The following is a 19,719-nucleotide window of genomic DNA, read 5'->3' on the forward strand; positions in this document are numbered from 1 at the left end:
CCAAGTAACTTCCTCCCCGGACATTGCAGGTTACAGCGAGCACATCCCAGTATTCCTTTCTCTTCCATTTGCATGACCCCGCCCACTGCCTCTCCCTCAACCCTTTCCTATTCTTTCTTATGGCACACAGCAAACCTTGGAATTGATCAGCAACTGAACATACTGGAAGGGTTTGGAGAGAACTCACCATGATTTATAAGAGTTGCAGGGACTGGGATGTATAGTTCACTTGCAATCTAAGAGCCCTTTGAACCCCACCAATGATGGACCTGGAACTAACTTGGCACTCAAACCCAACACAGTCAATTTTGCATACTGACGGGGTTTGGGGGTGATTGACCTTGACATCCAGGAGTTATAGTTCACCGTATTCAGAGAACATTGAACCCATCTGATGACAGATATGGACCAAACTTGGAACACAAATTCAACATGGCCAACTAGGAATATGGTAGACTTTGTGGGTGATTGACATTTACCTCTGGGAGTTATGACTCACCTGTATTCCATGAGCCCTCTGAACCCCACCAATGACAGATCTGGACCAAACTTGGCACACAAATTCAACATAGTCAACTGGGAATACTGGTGAGGTTTGGCAGTGATTGCCCTTGACATATGGGAATTGTAGGTCACCTGCATCCAGGGAGCACTGAACCCAGCTAATGACAGATCTGTGCTACACTGGGCACACAGGCCCAACACAGGCAACTTTGCATAGTTTGGGAGTGATTGACATTGGCATCAGGGAGTTATAGTTCACCTGTATTCAGAGAACACTGAATCCAGCAGATGACTGATCTGGACTAAATTTGGCACAAAGACACAGGATGGCCAACTGTGAATACTGGGGGAGTGTTGGGAGGAGTGACCCAAGATTTTTGGGAATTGTAGTTCACCCACATACTTATGCATTTTCTAATGGGGGCATTTATAAAAAAAACAAAAGCAAAGACTGAGTTTTCCCCCCAGAAATAGAGCAACATATGACCAAACTGATATTACCTAACATCCAAAACCAAACCATGCCCTTTTCGAATAACTGGGGCATCGCCGGGTACCCAAGCTAGTAAATAAACAAATACATAAATAATATAATGTGCAATAAATATAATGCACATTAGCTCCAGACACTTGGATCTCAAGTGAATGTGTGCGGTGTTGTTATGTTAAATGTAAATATAAGAAATATAATAATCATATTGACATTTAAACTTTTGCCGATTAATGTTTTGGTTGCCTCTATTTATTTATTTTTAAATGAATATATAAGCCGCTTTGGATCCCATTTGGGGAGAAAAGCTATCAACCCCAATAAGTCAATAAATGCTGTCCTTTATATTTACTTATTAGAGATAGATCTACAACTAGAGATACCCTTGGCTTCTGCTGACATTGACAGGACGCACGCTGGTGCCTTTCTCTCCCTCTCCCCCCTCCCTTTGCTGTGCATCACGGCCGCGTGGCACTATGGGAGCTGTAGTCCCGCGCCGGGGGAGGCTCCATGGCGCTCGTCCTCGCCGGGACTACGCTTCCCAGGGAGCACCGCGAGGGAGGTGTGTGGCGCGTGTCCCCGCTCGAGGGGCGGCCGGGCGAGAGAGAGAGAGAGAGCTGCCAGCGGGCAAAGCCGAGGCGGAGGAGGAAGGCTGGGGTTCCCGCGCAGGCTTTTGGCCCCCGTCCCCTTCCGTCCTTCTTCCCCTTTGCATCTGATCCTGGAAGACGGGGCCGCCATGCAGGCGGAGTCGGGGATCGTGGCGGACTTCGAGGTGGGCGAGGACTTCCACGAGGAGCCCAAGACCTACTACGAGCTCAAGAGCCAGCCCCTCAAGCGCAGGTGAGGCCTCCCAGGGAAGCCCCGCCGGACCCCTTCTCTTCGCCTTCCTTGCCCTTCCCATCCCTTCGCCCCCCTTCTGCTCTGACCTCGCAGCCTGGCCTCCCCTTGCTGCCCGCTGTCACCTCAGCTGCCTGACCCACGCCACTGGAGCAAGCCCCGTCCCTTGGCTTGCCTGGTGCCAGGACGAGCCAAGGAGAAGCCTGCCTTCAACCCTGGGTGCCTGCCTTCCTTTCCCTTCGTTCCCTCTTTCCTTTCCTCCCCTCTCTCCTTCCCTTCATTCTCCCCTTCATCCCTTCCATCCTTCCCTTCCCTCTCTCCTTCCTTTTCTCCTTCCCTTCATTTTCTCCTTCATCCCTTCCCTCCTTTCCTTTCTTTCATTCTCCCCTTATTCTCTTTTTCCTTCCCTTCCCTCTCTCCTTCCCATCATTCTCTTCTTCCTTTCCTTCTTTTCATTCTCTCCTTTCTTTCCTTCATTCCCTCCTTTCCTTTCCTCTCGCCTTCCCTCCATTCCTTTCCTTCATTCTCCCCTTACTCTCTTTTTCCTCCTCTCTCTCCTTCCCTTCATTCTCCCCTTATTCTCTTTTTCCTTTCCTCCTCTCTCTCCTTCCCTTCATTCTCCCCTTCATTCTCTTCCTTCCCTTCTCTTCATTCTCTCCTTTCTTTCCTTCATTCCCTCCTTTCCTTTCCTCTCGCCTTCCCTCCTTTCCTTTCCTTCATTCTCCCCTTATTCTCTTTTTCCTCCTCTCTCTCCTTCCCTTCATTCTCCCCTTATTCTCTTTTTCCTCCTCTCTCTCCTTCCCTTCATTCTCCCCTTCATTCTCTTCTTCCTCCCTTCTCATCATTCTCTCCTTTCTTTCCTTCATTCCCTCCTTTCCTTTCCTCTCTCCTTATTCTCTTTTTCCTTTCCTTCCCTCTCTCCTTCCCTTTATTCTCCCCTTCCCTCTCTCCTTTTCTTTGCATTCCCTCTCGATTCTTTTATTTTCTTCCTTTCCTCCTTCCCTTCCTTCCCTTCCTTTCCTTCCTTCTGTTCCCTCTCCTTTCTATCTTTCCCTTCATTCTTGCCTTCCAGTCCTTCCCTCTCTCTCCTTCTCTTCATTCTCCCCTTCATCCCTTCCCCCTTCCTTTTCCTTCATTCTCTTCTTTCCTCTCTCCTTCTTTCCTCCCCTCTCTCCTTCTTTTCCTTTCTTTCCCTTCACTCTCCTGTCCTCTCCCGCTCCTGCCCTTCCCTCTCTCCTTCCCTTCATTCTCTCCTTCATCCCTTTCCTCCTTTCCTTTCTTTCATTCTCTCCTTCCCTCTCTCCTTCTTTTCCTGTCTTCCCTCCTTTCCTCTCCCTTTCCTTACCTTACCTTTCCTTTCTTTTCCTTCATTCTTTCCTTCCAGTCCTGCCCTCTCTCCTTCCTTTCATTCTCCCTTTCATCTTTTCCCTTTTTCCTTCCTTTCCTTCATTTTCTTCTCCCCTTTTTCCTTCCTTAACTTCTCTCCTTCCTTTCCTTTCTTTCCCTTCATTCTCACCTTCCCTCCTTCCTTCCCTCTCTCCTTTTCTTCCCTTTGCCTTCCCTCTCAATTTCTTTATTTTCTGCCTTCCCTCCTTTCCTTCCCTCTATCCTTCCTTTCCTTTCTTTCCCTCCATTCTCTTTTTCTTTTCCTTTCCTTTCCTTTCCTTTCCTCATTTCCTCCCTTCTTTCTTTCCCTTCATCCTCCCTTCATTCCCTTTCCTTCATTCTCTTCTTCCTTCCTTTTCCCCACTTTTCGCTTTCTTCCCACCTTCCTTCCATCTTTCCTTTCCCTTCCCTCTCAATTTCTTTCCTTCCCTTCCCTACTGACTGTTAGGAATTGTGGGAGTTGAAGTCCAAAACACCTGGAGGGCCCAAGTTTGCCCATGCCTGGTCTAGATTGAACGTAGTTCGACACCACTTGAATTGTCATGGTTAAGGGCTATAGAATCTTGTACTTTTACAAGAGCTTTGGTCTTCTCTGCCAATGGATGCTGGTGCCTCACTATATCACAACTCCTATAATTCCATAGCATTGAGCCATATTAGTTTGAATGTTGTCAAAACTACATCAATTCTAGGATGTAGACATGCCCCACCTTCTTGGGGAACACAAAATACCAGGTCCCTTCTCTCAGGTCCCATCCAATTAAAGTGGGAACTTATTCCTCTATATGTTTTGGAGGTGGTAATATTTTTCTCTGACTTTTCAGCATTTCGGTATACTCCCCCCCCCCCCCCCCACACACACACCTCACCCTTCTGCAAAAGAGGTGTATGTAATATGTGTGGGTTGACACAGATGCTGTGCAGCGTGCCAAAGCCGAGGAGGAGGAGGCAGTGCCCATTTGTTTTGAGGTGTGAGAAGCGTGCGTGGCAGGAAAAAAAAACAAGTAGAAGACGAAGAAGAAAAAAGAGACTCAACAGCTGTAGGTTTGGCTCTCCCACCACACCAGCCTTCTCCTTCGCTTGGCTTGTATTAAAAATCCAAGTTGTCCCTTTGACAGCAGATGGGTGGCTTGAGTGGGAAGGCCAGGAGGAGCAGAGAGGGGGAATGTTGTAGAAGGAATGGCACTCAGTGCCTGCTGTTTACTTTTTGCACTGTTGCTGAATCAGGCTGTTTGTAAAAGTTCTTTTAAAAAAACACTGAAAGGAAGCATCTTTTTCTTTCTTTCTTTGCTACAGTCCAGGACTATAAAGGCAGCCATTTAGCCAGTGGTTCCTGTCATAATAGCAGTTTTGTTTCGCGTGTGTGACTGTTTGGGCGAGAGAGGAGGAGCCAAGTCCTGCGGCTGGTATTATGTAAAGGGTATTGTTGGGCACTCTCACCAGAGGCATTATCTGGCCTTGACGGGGAGTTACAGTTACGGACTTCCACTCATAGTGAAATGGGTATCAAGCACAGTTCGGGTGGAAGGCTGAGCAGGGAGGAGAGAACCTACTATTCATCTTTTTATTCCGTGTACGTGTTGGCCTGCCCCATTCCTCTGCTCAAAATATTCTTAGGGTTCCCAGTGATGCTGGATTGTTAGGATTCTCTCTAGGCAGTATAACAAACCAGTATTTATTTTATTATTTAATTTTATTGGGAGGAAAAAACACAAGATTCTGGAATGTTTGAGATGAGGCCAGCTTGGGCTGGATTATAGTAGGCGTGAAACTAAATAGTGCTCACACCATGTATTTAGATCGAGTGCTAATGCTTCTTCATTATCATTGTATGACAGAATACAGAAAATAAATAAGATGAAATGTTGTTATATGACATAGAAGCATAGTGTCAGGTGGAACCTCAAAGACTATCTAGTCCAACCCTTGCCAGTACAAGAATCCATTGCTCAGGCTTCCTTAGTATCCTCTGTGTGACAAAACTTTTGCAGTTGCACTTCTCATTTAGATGTGGCTGGGAAATTGCTTTTTGTTTCAGTAGGTAATCAGGATAAATACAGACTCAGTGTCTGTGGGTTTCTTTTGGCTTTATTTAGATATTGCATAAATGTTGCTCATCTTTTTTTATTACTATACCATGCACGAAGGAGGACAGAATTGTGGTTCCTTAAAGTATCTAGAAATGATGAAAGCTATAAGAGAGATAATATGTCATCCTCTCTTTCAGCTAGAAGAGCAACCTTCCTTTCTTAAAATGGTGGTTGGTCACCTATTGGGATTTAATAGGATTATTCATCCATCATCTTTTTTGGCCCTGATTGGCTATGGCGATCTGGTTTCTTTTTTGCCTTCTCAGCATTGTGTATAGGAATTAGGCTGAGAGTTGTTGACTCTGACTCTTGGTGGCTTATCATAATGATTGCAACAAGCAATATTAATGTGGTTTTAAAAAGTAAAAGCTCAGATAGTGTAGTGGATAAAACCAAGTTCAAATCTCTCCAGAGTCATGAAACTCATTGAATGACCTTGGACCAGTTTCACACACAAAACCTGATCTATCTCAGAGGGTTTTGTTGTCAGATTAAAGCAGGTTGGGGTTCAGGAATGATTTATGACTCTATTGGAGGAAAGTTATTCTTATTGTGCAACTTAAGGTTGACTCCAGTTTATGGCAACACTCATATGGTTTACTTGGCCATATTTATTCAGAGGAGGTTTGCTATTGTCTATGTCTTAATCCAAGGGAGTGTGATCACCCCAAGGTCATTCAATAAATTTACACAACTCAGTTGGAATTCACAAACTCAAACCATTATATCATATTATCTCCACCATTGTAAGAAAAGAAGTATAGAATTTTAACAAATACATAATGGCTTAACATTTTGGGTGAAGAGTTTTTCTTTTTACTTGGAGATGAAATGACCCTTTTCATGACATACTAGTTTGGTGGGTTCATGTACATGGTTCTAAATGAGGATGGAGTCATCCAATATTAGTCTCAGATAAATGGTGACCATATCATGATATCTAACCACATATCTTCTATATATGCAGAAGAGAAGGCCGAGAGGAGACATGATAGCCATGTACAAATATGTGAGGGGAAGCCATAGGGAGGAGGGAGCAAGCTTGTTTTCTCCTGCCCTGCAGACTAGGACACGGAACAATGGCTTCAAACTACAGGAAAGGAGATTCCACCTGAACATCAGGAAGAACTTCCTCACTGTGAGGGCTGTTCGGCAGTGGAACTCTCTCTCCCAGACTGTGGTGGAGGCTCCTTCTTTGGAGGCTTTTAAACAGAGGCTGGATGGCCATCTGTCGGGGGTGCTTTGAATGCGATTTCCTGCTTCTTGGCAGGGGGTTGGACTGGATGGCCCATGAGGTCTCTTCCAACTCTACTATTCTATGATTCTATGATTCTATGATATATAAAAGAGTGATGGCATCAGGGCAGCGGACAAAACAACAAAGCTACAGGCCCCCCAACCTCGAAATTTGATAACACAACCCATCATCCACGGCTCTAGGTTGATACAACAAGAAGAAAAGAAAAATAAAGTCCTAATTAGAGGGAGAGGAATAATTGTTTTTATCTAATTGCTGCCAGTTACAAGGCTAAGTTCCGCCCACTTGGTCTCCTAGCAACCTACTCAGCCCAGGGGACAGGCACAGTTAGGCCTCACTTAGGCCTCTTCTACAGATTATCTAATTTGCACTGGATTATATGGCAGTGTAGACTCAAGGCCCTTCCACAAGCTATATAACCCATTTATAATCTTATATTATCTGCTTGGCACTGGATTATCTTGACTCCACACTGCCATACAATCCACTTCAGTGTGCATTTTATACAGCTGTGAAGAAGGGGCCTCATATAATCCAGTTCTAAGCAGATAATATAAGATTATAAATATACAGTAGAGTCTCACTTATCCAACATAAACAGGCCGGCAGAACATTGGATAAGTGAATATGTTGGATAATAAGAAGGGATTCAGAAAAAGCCTATTAAACATCAAATTAGGTAATGATTATACAAATTAAGCACCAAACATCATGTTATACAATAAATTGGACAGAAAAAGTAGTTCAATACACAGTAATGCTATGTAGTAATTACTGTATTTACAAATTTAGCACCAAAATATCACAATGAATTGAAAACATTGACTACGAAAACATTGACTACTAAAAAGCAGACTGCATTGGATAATCCAGAACACTGGATAAGCGAATGTCGGATAAGTGAGATTCTACTGTAATATGAAAAAATTACTGTGGTAATCCAGGCCAACCCAATTCTGCCATAGAGGACACAATCCAAGCACGCCCAACAGATGGCCACCCAGCCTCTCAATAATAATATTAATAATAATAATAATAATAATAATAATAATAATAATAATAATAATATTGCCATGATCCCTCTGTCAACAATCTTACAAAAAACAAATCTCGGCTATCAAATATCTAAGAATTCTCACAAAATTTCACATTTGATGTACATGGATGACCTGAAGCTATATGGGAAAACGGAAACTGAAATCCAGTCTCTGACCAACACTGTCCGAATTTTTAGCACTGATATCAACATGGAGTTTGGTTTGGACAAATGTTCGACAGTGGCATTGAAGAAGGGAAAAATCATTGAAAGTGAGGGCATAAATATGCCCAATGGCCAAACAATAAAGTGTCACCAGCCAGAGGCCTATAAATATCTGGGCATACTACAGCTGGACAACATCAAGCATGAACATGTGAAAACTGTGGTCAGCAAAGAATACACACAAAGGGTCAGAAAAATTCTCAAAAGCAAGCTCAATGGAGGCAACACCATCAAGGCCATAAACACCTGGGCCATACCTGTCATAAGATATACTGCTGGCATTATAAATTGGACACAGGTGGAACTGGACAATTTGGACAGAAAAACAAGAAAACTCATGACCATTCATCATTCACTGCACCCTCGCAGTGATGTTGACCGGCTATATCTGCCTAGAAGATCAGGGGGCAGAGGACTCTTACAAGTAAAGCAAGCAGTCAAAGAAGAAGAACATGCCCTGGCAGAATATGTCACGCAAAGTGAAGAACCTGCTTTGATTGAAGTCAAAAATCAGAAACTCCTCAAAACACAGCAGACAAAAAACCAGTACAAGAAAACCGCACTACAAACTAGAGCTGACAGCTGGCACAACAAAACACTGCATGGAAAGTTCCTTGACAAAATTGAAGGAAAAGCTGATAAGGAGAAAACCTGGCTCTGGCTCACGAATGGGACCCTGAAGAAGGAGACAGAAGGCCTGATCCTTGCAGCCCAGGAGCAAGCCATCAGAACAAATGCAATTAAGGCCAAGATTGAAAAATCAGCTGATGACCCAAAATGCAGACTGTGCAAGGAAACCGACGAAACCATTGATCATATCCTCAGCTGCTGTAAGAAAATCGCACAGACAGACTACAAACAGAGGCACAACTATGTGGCCCAAATGATTCATTGGAACTTATGCCTCAAGTACCACCTCCCAGCAGCAAAGAACTGGTGGGATCACAAACCTGCAAAAGTATTGGAAAATGAACATGCAAAGATACTGTGGGACTTCCGAATCCAGACTGACAAAGTTCTGGAACACAACACACCAGACATCACAGTTGTAGAAAAGAACAAGGTTTGGATCATTGATGTTGCCATCCCAGGTGACAGTCGCATAGATGAAAAACAACAGGAAAAACTCAGCCGCTATCAGGACCTCAAGATTGAACTTCAAAGACTCTGGCAGAAACCAGTACAGGTGGTCCCGGTGGTGATGGGCACACTGGGTGCTGTGCCAAAAGATCTCAGCCGGCATTTGGAAACAATAGACATTGACAAAATCACCATCTGCCAACTGCAAAAGGCCACCCTACTGGGATCTGCACACATCATCAGAAAATACATCACACAGTCCTAGACACTTGGGAAGTGTTCGACTTGTGGTTTTGCGAAACGAAATCCAGCATATCTATCTTGTTTGCTGTGCCATACAACATAATATCATACAATCATAAGGTTAGGAGACATCCCTAAGGATCATCCAGTTCAACTTCCTTCTACCATACAGGACGACACAAACCAAGCACTCCTGACAGATGGCCATCCAAGATCTGCGCAATAATAATACAAATCCAATCATACAATCAGACAGTTAGGAGAGACCCCTAAAGGCCATCCAGTCCAACCCATCTCTGCCATTGGACAATACAATCCAAGCACTCCGAACAGATGGCCACCCAGCCTCTCAATACTAATACTAATAACAACAACAACAACAACAACATACAATCCTAAGGTTTAGAGTGACCCCTAAGGATCATCCAGATCAACTTCCTTCTACTATGCAGGAGGACACAATCCAAGCACTCCTGACAGATGGCCATCCAGCCTCTACATAATAATGATGATGAAGATGATGTTGATGATAATAATAATAATAATAATAATAATAATAATAATAATAATAATAGAAGCATAGAATCCAAGAGTTTAGAGAGACCCCTAAGGTCCATCCAGCCCAACCCTTTCTACTATGCAGCAGGACACAATCCAACCATTCACAACACATGAACAATGTATAAATAGTATACAATACTACACAGGGACATAGACCCCCTCTACTCTCACCACTTTCACAATACACAAACAACCAAATGCATACTAAACATAAAGACAACCATACAACAGACATTCAATACCACCACTACCTCAACAATTTCTCACCAACACCACCAGACAACACCACAGCAACGTGTGGCCAGGCACAGCTAGTTGTTTATATATCTGTACTAGTGATTTGGTCATCAATAAAGTTGATTACTGATATTATTATTTTATTATGACACAGCAAACAAGATAGATATGCTGGATTTCGTATCACAAAATCACAAGTCGAACACTTCCCAAGTGTCTAGGTCTGTGTGATGTATTTTCGGATGATGCGTGCAGATCCCAGTAGGGTGGCCTTTTGCAGTTGGCAGATTGTAATTTTGTCAATGTCTATTGTTTCCAAATGCTGGCTGAGATCTTTTGGCACGGCACCCAATGTGCCAATCACCACTGGGACCACCTGCACTGGTTTCTGCCAGAGTCTTTGCAGTTCAATCTTGAGGTCCTGATAGCGGCTGAGTTTTTCCTGTTGTTTTTTGTCAATGCGACTGTCACCTGGGATGGCAACATCAATGATCCAAACCTTTTTCTTTTCCACAACTGTGATGTCTGGTGTGTTGTGTTCCAGAACTTTGTCAGTCTGGATTCGGAAGTCCCACAGTATCTTTGCGTGCTCATTTTCCAGTACTTTTGAAGGTTTGTGATCCCACCAGTTCTTTGCTGCTGGGAGGTGGTACTTGAGGCATAAGTTCCAATGAATCATTTGGGCCACGTAGTTGTGCTTCTGTTTGTAGTCTGTCTGTGCGATTTTCTTACAGCAGCTGAGGATATGATCAATGGTTTCGTTGGTTTCCTTGCACAGTCTGCATTTTGGGTCATCAGCTGATTTTTCGATCTTGACCTTAATTGCATTTGTCCTGATGGCTTGCTCCTGGGCTGCAAGGATCAGGCCTTCTGTCTCCTTCTTCAGGGTCCCATTCGTGAGCCATAGCCAGGTTTTCTCCTTATCAGCTTTTCCTTCAATTTTGTCAAGGAACTTTCCATGCAATGTTTTGTTGTGCCAGCTGTCAGCTCTAGTTTGTAGTGCAGTTTTCTTGTACTGTTTTTTTGTCTACTGTGCTTTGAGGAGTTTCTGATTTTTGACTTCAATCAAAGCAGGTTCTTCCCTCTGCTTTACATATTCTGCCAGGGCATGTTCTTCTTCTTTGACTGCTTGTTTTACTTGTAAGAGTCCTCTGTCCCCTGATCTTCTAGGCAGATATAGCCTGTCAACATCACTGCGAGGGTGCAGTGAATGATGAATTGTTATGAGTTTTCTTGTTTTTCTGTCCAAGTTGTCCAGTTCTGCCTGTGTCCACTTTATGATGCCAGCAGTATATCTTATGACAGGTATGGCCCAGGTGTTTATGGCCTTGATGGTGTTGCCTCCATTGAGCTTGCTTTTGAGAATTTTTCTGACCCTTTGTCTGATTACTGATATTATTATTATTATTATTATTATTATTATTATTATTATTATTATTATTATTATTATTATCAACTTTATCTATCTTGAAACAATATCTTTTGTTTGGTGTCTTCTTTCATTGAGTGTGCTCCCTTCTTAATTGACATTAACACAATGTTCTGCACTTCCGTATGCAGTTCAATATGCAAGAATGTATTCTTTTCAGATAATATTATGTTGATCCAATTGCATTCCTGGTTGGCTAGTTTGTTATTAAATCGAATGAGGCTGTTACTCAAATTTTCAGTCTTGGTGTCAGAAGGTGCACTGTAGAAATGATGAAGTTAAGAGTATTGTTCGTGTCTGCTTCAAAATAGGTAATGGGTGGTTTTAATTTAGTAATGGAAATTTAAGCATGTCATTCTATTATTTTTTGTTTCTGAGCTCTGAGTCAAGCAGTAAAGATATCTGCCCAGAATCAGTCATCTAGCCAAACGTTTTCATATGGATCACTGAAAATGAGTGGCATTATCAAATATGTGCAGATCAAGGGAGATCCCTTAGCTGTGATAGTAGTGCCCCTGAAAGGATAATGAAGCCTTTTACTTTGGTGAATTCTGTGCACGTTTCATTATTTATTCAAAGCATTTATACCCTGCTCCTGAGACACAAAGACTCTAAGACTATCTTACAAATTGTTAATTATACTGTCCCTTGAGCTCAGTCAGTCTTATAATCTATACAAGACACAATACTCAAGGAAAGGGGAGTGGTCATTAGGGAGGAGATTAAGCCCAGCAGAAACTGCCCAATTTACTCCGCTCCAAGACCAGGGCAGTGGCAGTTGGGATGGATGGATCCCCATCAGCTACTGGGCCTAACATGAAAGGGCTGTGCCAGGACCTCCCTCTTTCCCTCTGAGGTCAGGACAGTGGAAGTTGGGATGGAGGGAAGACTGACATTTCTTTCTAGGCCTAGACATGACATGCCTGCCTGTTCTGGCACAACTGCCACTGCCCTGACCTCAGAGGGAAAGAGGGAAGTCCTGGCACAGACCTTTCATGGTAGGCCCAGTAGCAGATGGGGGACCATCTGCTACTCCAAGACTAGGGCAGTTGCATTTGGGATAGATGAGGGGCCTTTCATCTGCCTCTGGGTCTAGGCATGGTAGAGCTATACTTGCCTCTTCTTCTTGCCATCCAAGGCTAGTGTTCCAGGATCTTCCTCTTTCCTTCAGATTCCAGGGCAGTGACAGTTTGGATGTATGGATACCCTTTATTCTGCTTCTAGACGTAAACATGATTACACTGTGCCTGCCTGTTTGTCTCCAGGGAAGTGGCAGTTGGGATGGAGGGAAGGCCTTTCATCTGTTTCTGTGCCCAGGCATGATGGAGCTGTGCTTAGTAGTTGTGTGAAGAATGTGCTTAATAGCCACTATTACATGCACCAAGGCAGTGGTTCTCAACCTGTGGGTCCCCAGATGTTTTGGCCTTGCAACTCCCAGAAATTCTAACAACTGGTAAACTGGCTGGAATTTCTGGGAGTTGTAGGCCAAAACACATGGGGACCCATAGGTTGAGAACCACTGCACCAAGGCATTGAGTTACAGAAGTGTTCAGTTTTATTTGTCTGACTTGAAATGCCTCTGCCTAAAGGTGTTATAAAGAAGCCCTTGCCAACCTGGCAGCCTTCTGATGGATTGGGCCACAATCTCTCTTATCACCTGCAAGTGTGGAGGGGTGGAATTATTGTCCAACCCATCAGGAAGGTACCAGGTTGGGCAAGGCTTGTTTCAGTGATATTTCAGTCTTGCCTATAAGAGTATGACTTAGAACAAATCAGCATATCTATTTCTTCTCCAGGTTTTTTCCCAGCCATGTCTTGAAATGCTAAGGAGTTGAGCTTAGAGTCTTCTTTATGCTAACATAGCAACTGTCTTTGTAAATGATGACCCACCCACCCCCGTTTGCCATTCTGCTGTAAAATAAAAAGCGCCCCCGCCCCCAATTTGTAGGAAAGCGTTTTCTTCGGATTCTAGGAGCAACACTGATGGAAAATGCCCACTGTAAAAAATTGCAGAAATTTTCTTCCAGTGCATTCTTCTTGGCAGACATGCTAGATAAAATTGGGCCATTAATTAAAACCTGCAGACAGACCTGTCAGTTTATGCTCTGCTGTGTTTTTTCCCCATAGTTTCCTTCCCATGGTTTATGCATAAAATATTCTATAACCTTAACACACAGAGAATGTACTAAATGGGTTTGATAAAGAAGCAACTTTGTTGTTGTCGATGAAATCCTGAAAATGCTGGGTTAGTGTGATAGGAATCAAAGCTTATACGTTTATAAAACTGATTTCTGCTTATATTGGTTGCCAAAAAGCTAAACTTTTCTATAAAGCCCATAACAGATACATTAATTCAGCACCACATAGATGAGGTCACGAAAGTACTATGTACTTTATGGAAATGGTGCAGAACCTAGTAAAAAATAACCAGAGAATTGAATTATTTTAATTTGTTGTTAGCAATGTCTGCAGAAATGTGAAAGCAAACCAACTTAGTGTAATTTAGTAAATAAATTTCTCCTGTAGAAATAACATCTATATATATAAAAGAGTGATGGCATCACGGCGATGGACAAAACAACAAATCTACAGCCCCCCCAAACTCGAAAATTGGCAACGCAATCCATCATCCCCGCCTCCAGTAAGATACAACACAAACAAACAAAAAACACAATCACAACACCAAAAAAACACAACAGGCGATGTGCGCATGCGCACAAACACAATCCTCCCAACTCTTCCCCCGCGTGCGCGTGCACACACAAAACCGTCCCCCCTCCCTCCCCCTCTATCGCCGCCTCCACCGCCGAAGCCAGAGACTCGCCAGGAGAAGGCACATCTCCGCCTCACGAGGCTGAGCTCCCCATCCTCGAATTGGGAGTTCCACTCCAAAACACCCGGAGGGCCTATGCTGGCCCGCCCCTGGCCTCACATCTCGCCTGGGAAACAAAAAAGGCTACTTTCCCCCTCCCTCAGTACCTTCCCGGTGTTTCGCGCCAACAATGTTACCTCCGCTTGAGGCGCTTGGGAAAGCGAGTCCTGCCTCTCTCTGTGTGTGTGGAGGTTCCTTTCCCACCCCTTTTCCTTCCTCTCGGCCCTGCAGCGGCGGATGAGCGCCCCATCGCCCGCCTTCCCGGCCCCGTTCTCCCCCTCCTCCTCCTCGCCGCTGCTCAGGCCTCCTCCTATCCTCCTCCGCGGGAAGAACATGGAGGCCGGCACCGGGAAGCGCGAGGCGGGGAGGAAGCCGCTACGCCCCGGGCCTGCGCCTCCACCGGAGCCCGCTCTTCCCTGGCCTACCAGGCCTGCCAACCCACCACCACACCGGCGCCGCCTTCGGTAGGAGAGGGAGGGCCGGGATGGAGGGGCAAAGGAGAAGGGCAGACCTTACCCCACCACGCCTCCCGCCTGGCCCCTGAGCAGGTACAGAGCGCCTTCTTCTCCTCTTCTCTTATTTATTTACCCTTTTCCAGTGCCCGGGGATGACGCAAACGCCTTCCTTACAAAATTATAAATATACAGTAGAATCTCACTTATCCAACATAAACATCCCTGCACAACATTGCATAACTGAATCTCTTGGATAATAAGAACAGATTCAGGAAAACCCAATTAAACATCAAATTAGGTAATCGTTATACAAATTAGCCACCAAAACATCATGTTATACAACAAATTTGACAGAAAAAGTATCACAATTTAAAACACTGACTACAAAAAAATTGACTACTAAAACGCACACTACGTTGGATAATCCAGAACATTGCATTACCAAATGTTGGATAACTGAGATTCTATTGTAAGATGAAATAATTACTGTGGTACAATAATGCACAACAATATAATCTCTAAAATCAGAACACTCAATAAAGAACAACACTCTGAAAACAGGGAAATTCGACACAGGAAACAATCAGGGCCAGCTAACACCTCCCAACAAAGTATACCCATCACCAAAGTCTGCCAAATCCTCTGTTCTCTGACGCCCACAGACACTAGAAGCACATAAAATATCACAAACAACACCACTCTGAAAACAAGGGAATTCCAGACAGGAAACAATCAGGGCCAGCTAACACCTCCCAACAAAGTATTCCCATCATCAAAGTCTGGCAAATCCTCTTTTCTGACGCCCACAGACACTAGAAGCACATAAAATATCACAAACAACACCACTCTGAAAACAAGGGAATTCCAGACAAAAAACAATCAGGGCCAGCTAACACCTCCCAACAAAGTATTCCCATCATCAAAGTCTGGCAAATCCTCTTTTCTGACGCCCACAGACACTAGAAGCACATAAAATATCACAAACAACACCACTCTGAAAACAAGGGAATTCCAGACAAGAAACAATCAGGGCCAGCTAACACCTCCCAACAAAGTATTCCCATCATCAAAGTCTGGCAATTCCTCTGTTTTCTCAGGACCACAGACAGTAGAAGCACATAAAATATCGCAAACAACACCTCTCTGAAAACAAGGGAATTCCACACGGGAAACAATCAGGGCCAGCTAACACCTCCCAACAAAAAATTCACTCAGGGAGGAAACAGCCAGGCTTTAAAGCTACAAGGCCATTACATGCTAATCATTTTTCCTCATTCCAGCATTCATACTTGCCTCCAACAGACAAAAACAATCAAAAATTTTGTATATTCACAACCTTTAGGAAATAATATCCCCTGATGGTGCAGCGTGTTAAAGCGCTGAGCTACTAAACTTCTGGACTGAAAGGCCACAGGTTTGAATTGGGGGAGCGGAGAGAGCCCCCACTGTTAGCTCCAGCTTCTGCCAACCCAGAAGTTCGAAAACATGCAAATGTGAGTGCATCAATAGGTACTGCTCTGGCGGGAAGGTAACACCGCTCCATGTAGTCATCCCACATGACCTTGGAGGAGTCTACGGACAACGCCGGCTCTTCGGCTTAGAAATGGAGATGAGCACCAACCTCCAGAGTCAGACATGACTGGACTTAATGTCAGGGGAAACCTTTACCCTTGCCCTTAACTACCACCAATTCCTCAATACTTTATTTCCCAGACCACCAGACTTCGCCACAGCAACGCGTGGCCGGGCACAGCTAGTAACTTCTGAAAATACATTTGCAGTCATAAACCAGTTGGATCATATGGAGCTCCCCAAAATGAAGACCCAATATATGTTTTTTGATGCTCGTACTTCTTCTGTGAAATGCTGTTCAGATTGTATAAAGATAGAAATGCTAGAATAATTACAAATGCTATGTTTCTCTAATTTGTTGATTGTTAACTCGATTCACTTTATGAATGAACAACTCTTCAGAGTTTTATTGTAAGCAAAATAACCAAGTGACGCCAAACCATGGCTTTGAAATTTTAGTTACTTAAAGTATTATATGTTAGACATTTAATAATGTATATTTTTATACATGTTTTCACAATGTTATAAATGTTTTACATCATAATATGAAAATATAAATTATTAACGTACTAGTGGTGAGAGTTTCAGGAGAGACAAGAGGGAGCAGTATTTTGCATCATTATACTTTGGATTTTATTGCTAGTAAAGGCCTCTAACATAGATGACTTTAAAAGAGTTCAGGAAGGATAAGACTGTTGGTGGCCACATATTACTTCCATGATAAGAACAAACTATAGTCAGTTATCCAGATTCACTGGGGTTAGGGGAGCAGGATCTCTGTAAAAGAACTACAAATACCTAAATATTCCTCAAATAGGGCAATTTTATTCTTTTTTTTGTTATATGTTTGGTTTTAGAGCTTTTGTAACTTGTTCAAGTGTCTTCCAGATATGATATTTCTATCTGCAAAAGCCAAATTAATTAATTGTATATGATTAATATCTGTTTTCTGACAAAATAAAAATGAAAGGAAGGAAGGAAGGAAGAAGAAAAGAGAACACTGGAAACAGTTACTGTTCTGAGGTTTGTCTGCAAGCTGTTTTTTTATTTGTAGGAAAGCTCTCAGAAGAAGTTTGTTAATTTTGTAAGCAAATGTTAGCTCTGAAACATTTTAAATTGTTGCAGAATGCTAACGATTTAATTATTTTGATATTCTCAGTTGTATTTATGTATATCTGAATCAATTTAAAAATAATTATTTTTCAGATTACTGTGATTTCCCCCCTCTTTTTGGTCTGGCTACTGTTCCAGTTGTGCAAGAAGTGGAAAATATTCTTTATTTAGAACAGGTCACATGCACTTTTATTGAGGAACAGCATTTCAATATACTAAAATGTGTCTTAGTAAAGAAACAGAAGCAAAATTCAGTGTCTTTAAAAATATTGTTAAAGGAGCAACTTTTATAACAAAAGCTGAGCGGGTTGTTTCCCATTCATATTACTCCAGTGCTGGAATACTCTGTAGTTCACTGAAGCCTTGCATGGACATAATAGGGAATAAAGCAATTCTCTGTAATTCCTCATTCCTTCTAAAACGACATCACACATTGTTGGAGAAGATGTCCTATACTTCCAGGGCAAATTTGTGAATGGTGAGATAGAGGTTGCATTTCGGAGAGGGGATTGTTGAAAGCCACTATTGACATATGGTTTGAACATTGGAAGAAAACTGTGGAGACTAAGAGTGGTGAGTGACCTTGAGCAAGTCATACACTGTCAGCCCCCCCAAAAACCTTGTGATAGTTTGTCTTTGTTGTCATTCTGTGTCTTCAAGTCATTTCCAACTAATGGCAATCCTATCATGGTGTTTTCTGAGGCTGCCAAAACTTTTTAGTGTGTAGGGAGTAAATTTCAGAGGACAGATTCTCTGGCACTGCAGTCATGGTCTAGTTCAAAATGCATCTATACAACTAAGAATAATGAAGTAATTAATGCAAGTGGAGTTGACATTTAAGGAGAACCGAGAAACCAATGAGATGCCACCATGTTTGCATTTTTCAAAAAAAAAATGCAAAGTCTCTTTTTGGACTTTTGACTTAATTGCAGCAAAGTGAAACATCAGTGTTCATAAACTAGGTAAGTTTTATGTCTGATGCTCACAAGAATTTTTTGAATCAGTTCTGGCAGTAGAATAGACCTGAAGCAATATGCGTTGAGACTCCTTCTATGAAGGCACTCCCAATTCCATCTCTAAGAGCATGAATGGCAAATGGCCTATCATAGGGACATTGCTTGCCTGATTTTTAAAAGGGCTGTCAGGGGGCAGGTGGATGCATGACAACCACAGTGTGTAAACTGGTTTTATAGACAAGCCTTGCAAGTACTGCATGTGTGAGTTTTTCTTTTATTTCATTGCAATGTTTTATTCTGAAATTTAGTGGTTGAAGATATTTTCTTGAGAGCATTAATAATAATAATAATAATAATAATAATAATAATAATAATAATAATAATTCTTTATATTCTGCTCTATCTCCTCGAGGGGGCTCAGGGCCATTTATAACAGATATCGGCAAACCAAGAGAAGCTTAATAAAGTAAAAAAAAAAAAAAAATCACCCCCCCCAATCCCAAAAAACAAATCCACATCTACATCAAAAATAATAACACATTATCAAAAATTAAATGGTAAACATAGTAAATGTATGATTTCACTATTAAGACATAGGGTGACAAAACAGCTATCTAAATAAAGCAAGATAAATTTTAATTTTTTTTTTTGCAACCAGTGGTTAGAGTGACCCACCATTTCCACTCCGTGATGACTATGCATGATATTCTATGCCTCCTCCTCTCTGTATGCTTGAAAGCATAAAAAGTTTTAAAATGTTTTTTAAAAGAGAGTAAGGAGGGGGCAGTTTTTATCTCTTTGGGGAGAGAGTTCCAGAGACGCAAGGGCGATCATGGAAAAGGCTCCCTCTTTCGTTTCACCAGCTGTTCTTGAGATGGGGGTGGGACTGAGAGTAGGGCCTCCTCGCTGATCGTAGTGCCCAAGCAGGTTTGTATGTGGACATGCAGTTTACCAAATAGTCTGGGCCTGAACCGTTTAGAACTTTAAAGGTAATGACCACACTTTGTATTTAGCCTGGAAGCAGACCGGCAGCCAGTGAAGCTGCCGCTACATGGAAGTGGTTATCTCCTTGTATGGTGCTCCAGTTAGTAATCTGGCTGCTGATCTCTGGACCAGTTGGAGCTTCTGAACTACCTTCAAAGGTAGCTCCACGTAGATGCGACTAGGGCGTGGACTACCATGACCAGATCTGGTGTTTCAAGGTATTGGCGCAGCTGGCACACAAATTTTAATTGTGTGAAGCATTCCTGTCCACCTCTGACACCTGAGCTTTCAGGGTCAGCGATGACTCCAGGATCACCCCCAAGCTACAAGCCTGTGTCTTCAGGGGGAGTGTAACCTCATCCAGCACAGGCTGCGTCCCTATATCCTGATC

The 19,719-nt window shown here is 42.9% G+C and overlaps 1 protein-coding gene across 3 annotated transcripts in view; it reads left to right on the forward strand.

Moving 5' to 3' along the window:
- The first annotated feature begins 1,550 nt into the window (after positions 1 to 1,550).
- mitf (melanocyte inducing transcription factor) overlaps positions 1,551 to 19,719 on the forward strand; it is a 238,796-nt gene continuing 220,627 nt past the window's right edge. For 2 of the 3 annotated variants that reach the window (XM_062969697.1, XM_062969698.1), the window contains exon 1: positions 1,555 to 1,834. In XM_062969697.1, the coding sequence (XP_062825767.1) occupies positions 1,731 to 1,834 (104 nt within the window). In that variant the 5' untranslated portion in view covers positions 1,555 to 1,730. Of the gene's footprint in view, positions 1,835 to 19,719 lie in introns of all 3 variants that reach the window. The other variant, XM_062969703.1, reaches the window with a different exon arrangement.

This window comes from Anolis carolinensis, chromosome 2, assembly GCF_035594765.1.
Source record: "Anolis carolinensis isolate JA03-04 chromosome 2, rAnoCar3.1.pri, whole genome shotgun sequence".
Lineage (NCBI taxonomy): Eukaryota > Metazoa > Chordata > Lepidosauria > Squamata > Dactyloidae > Anolis > Anolis carolinensis.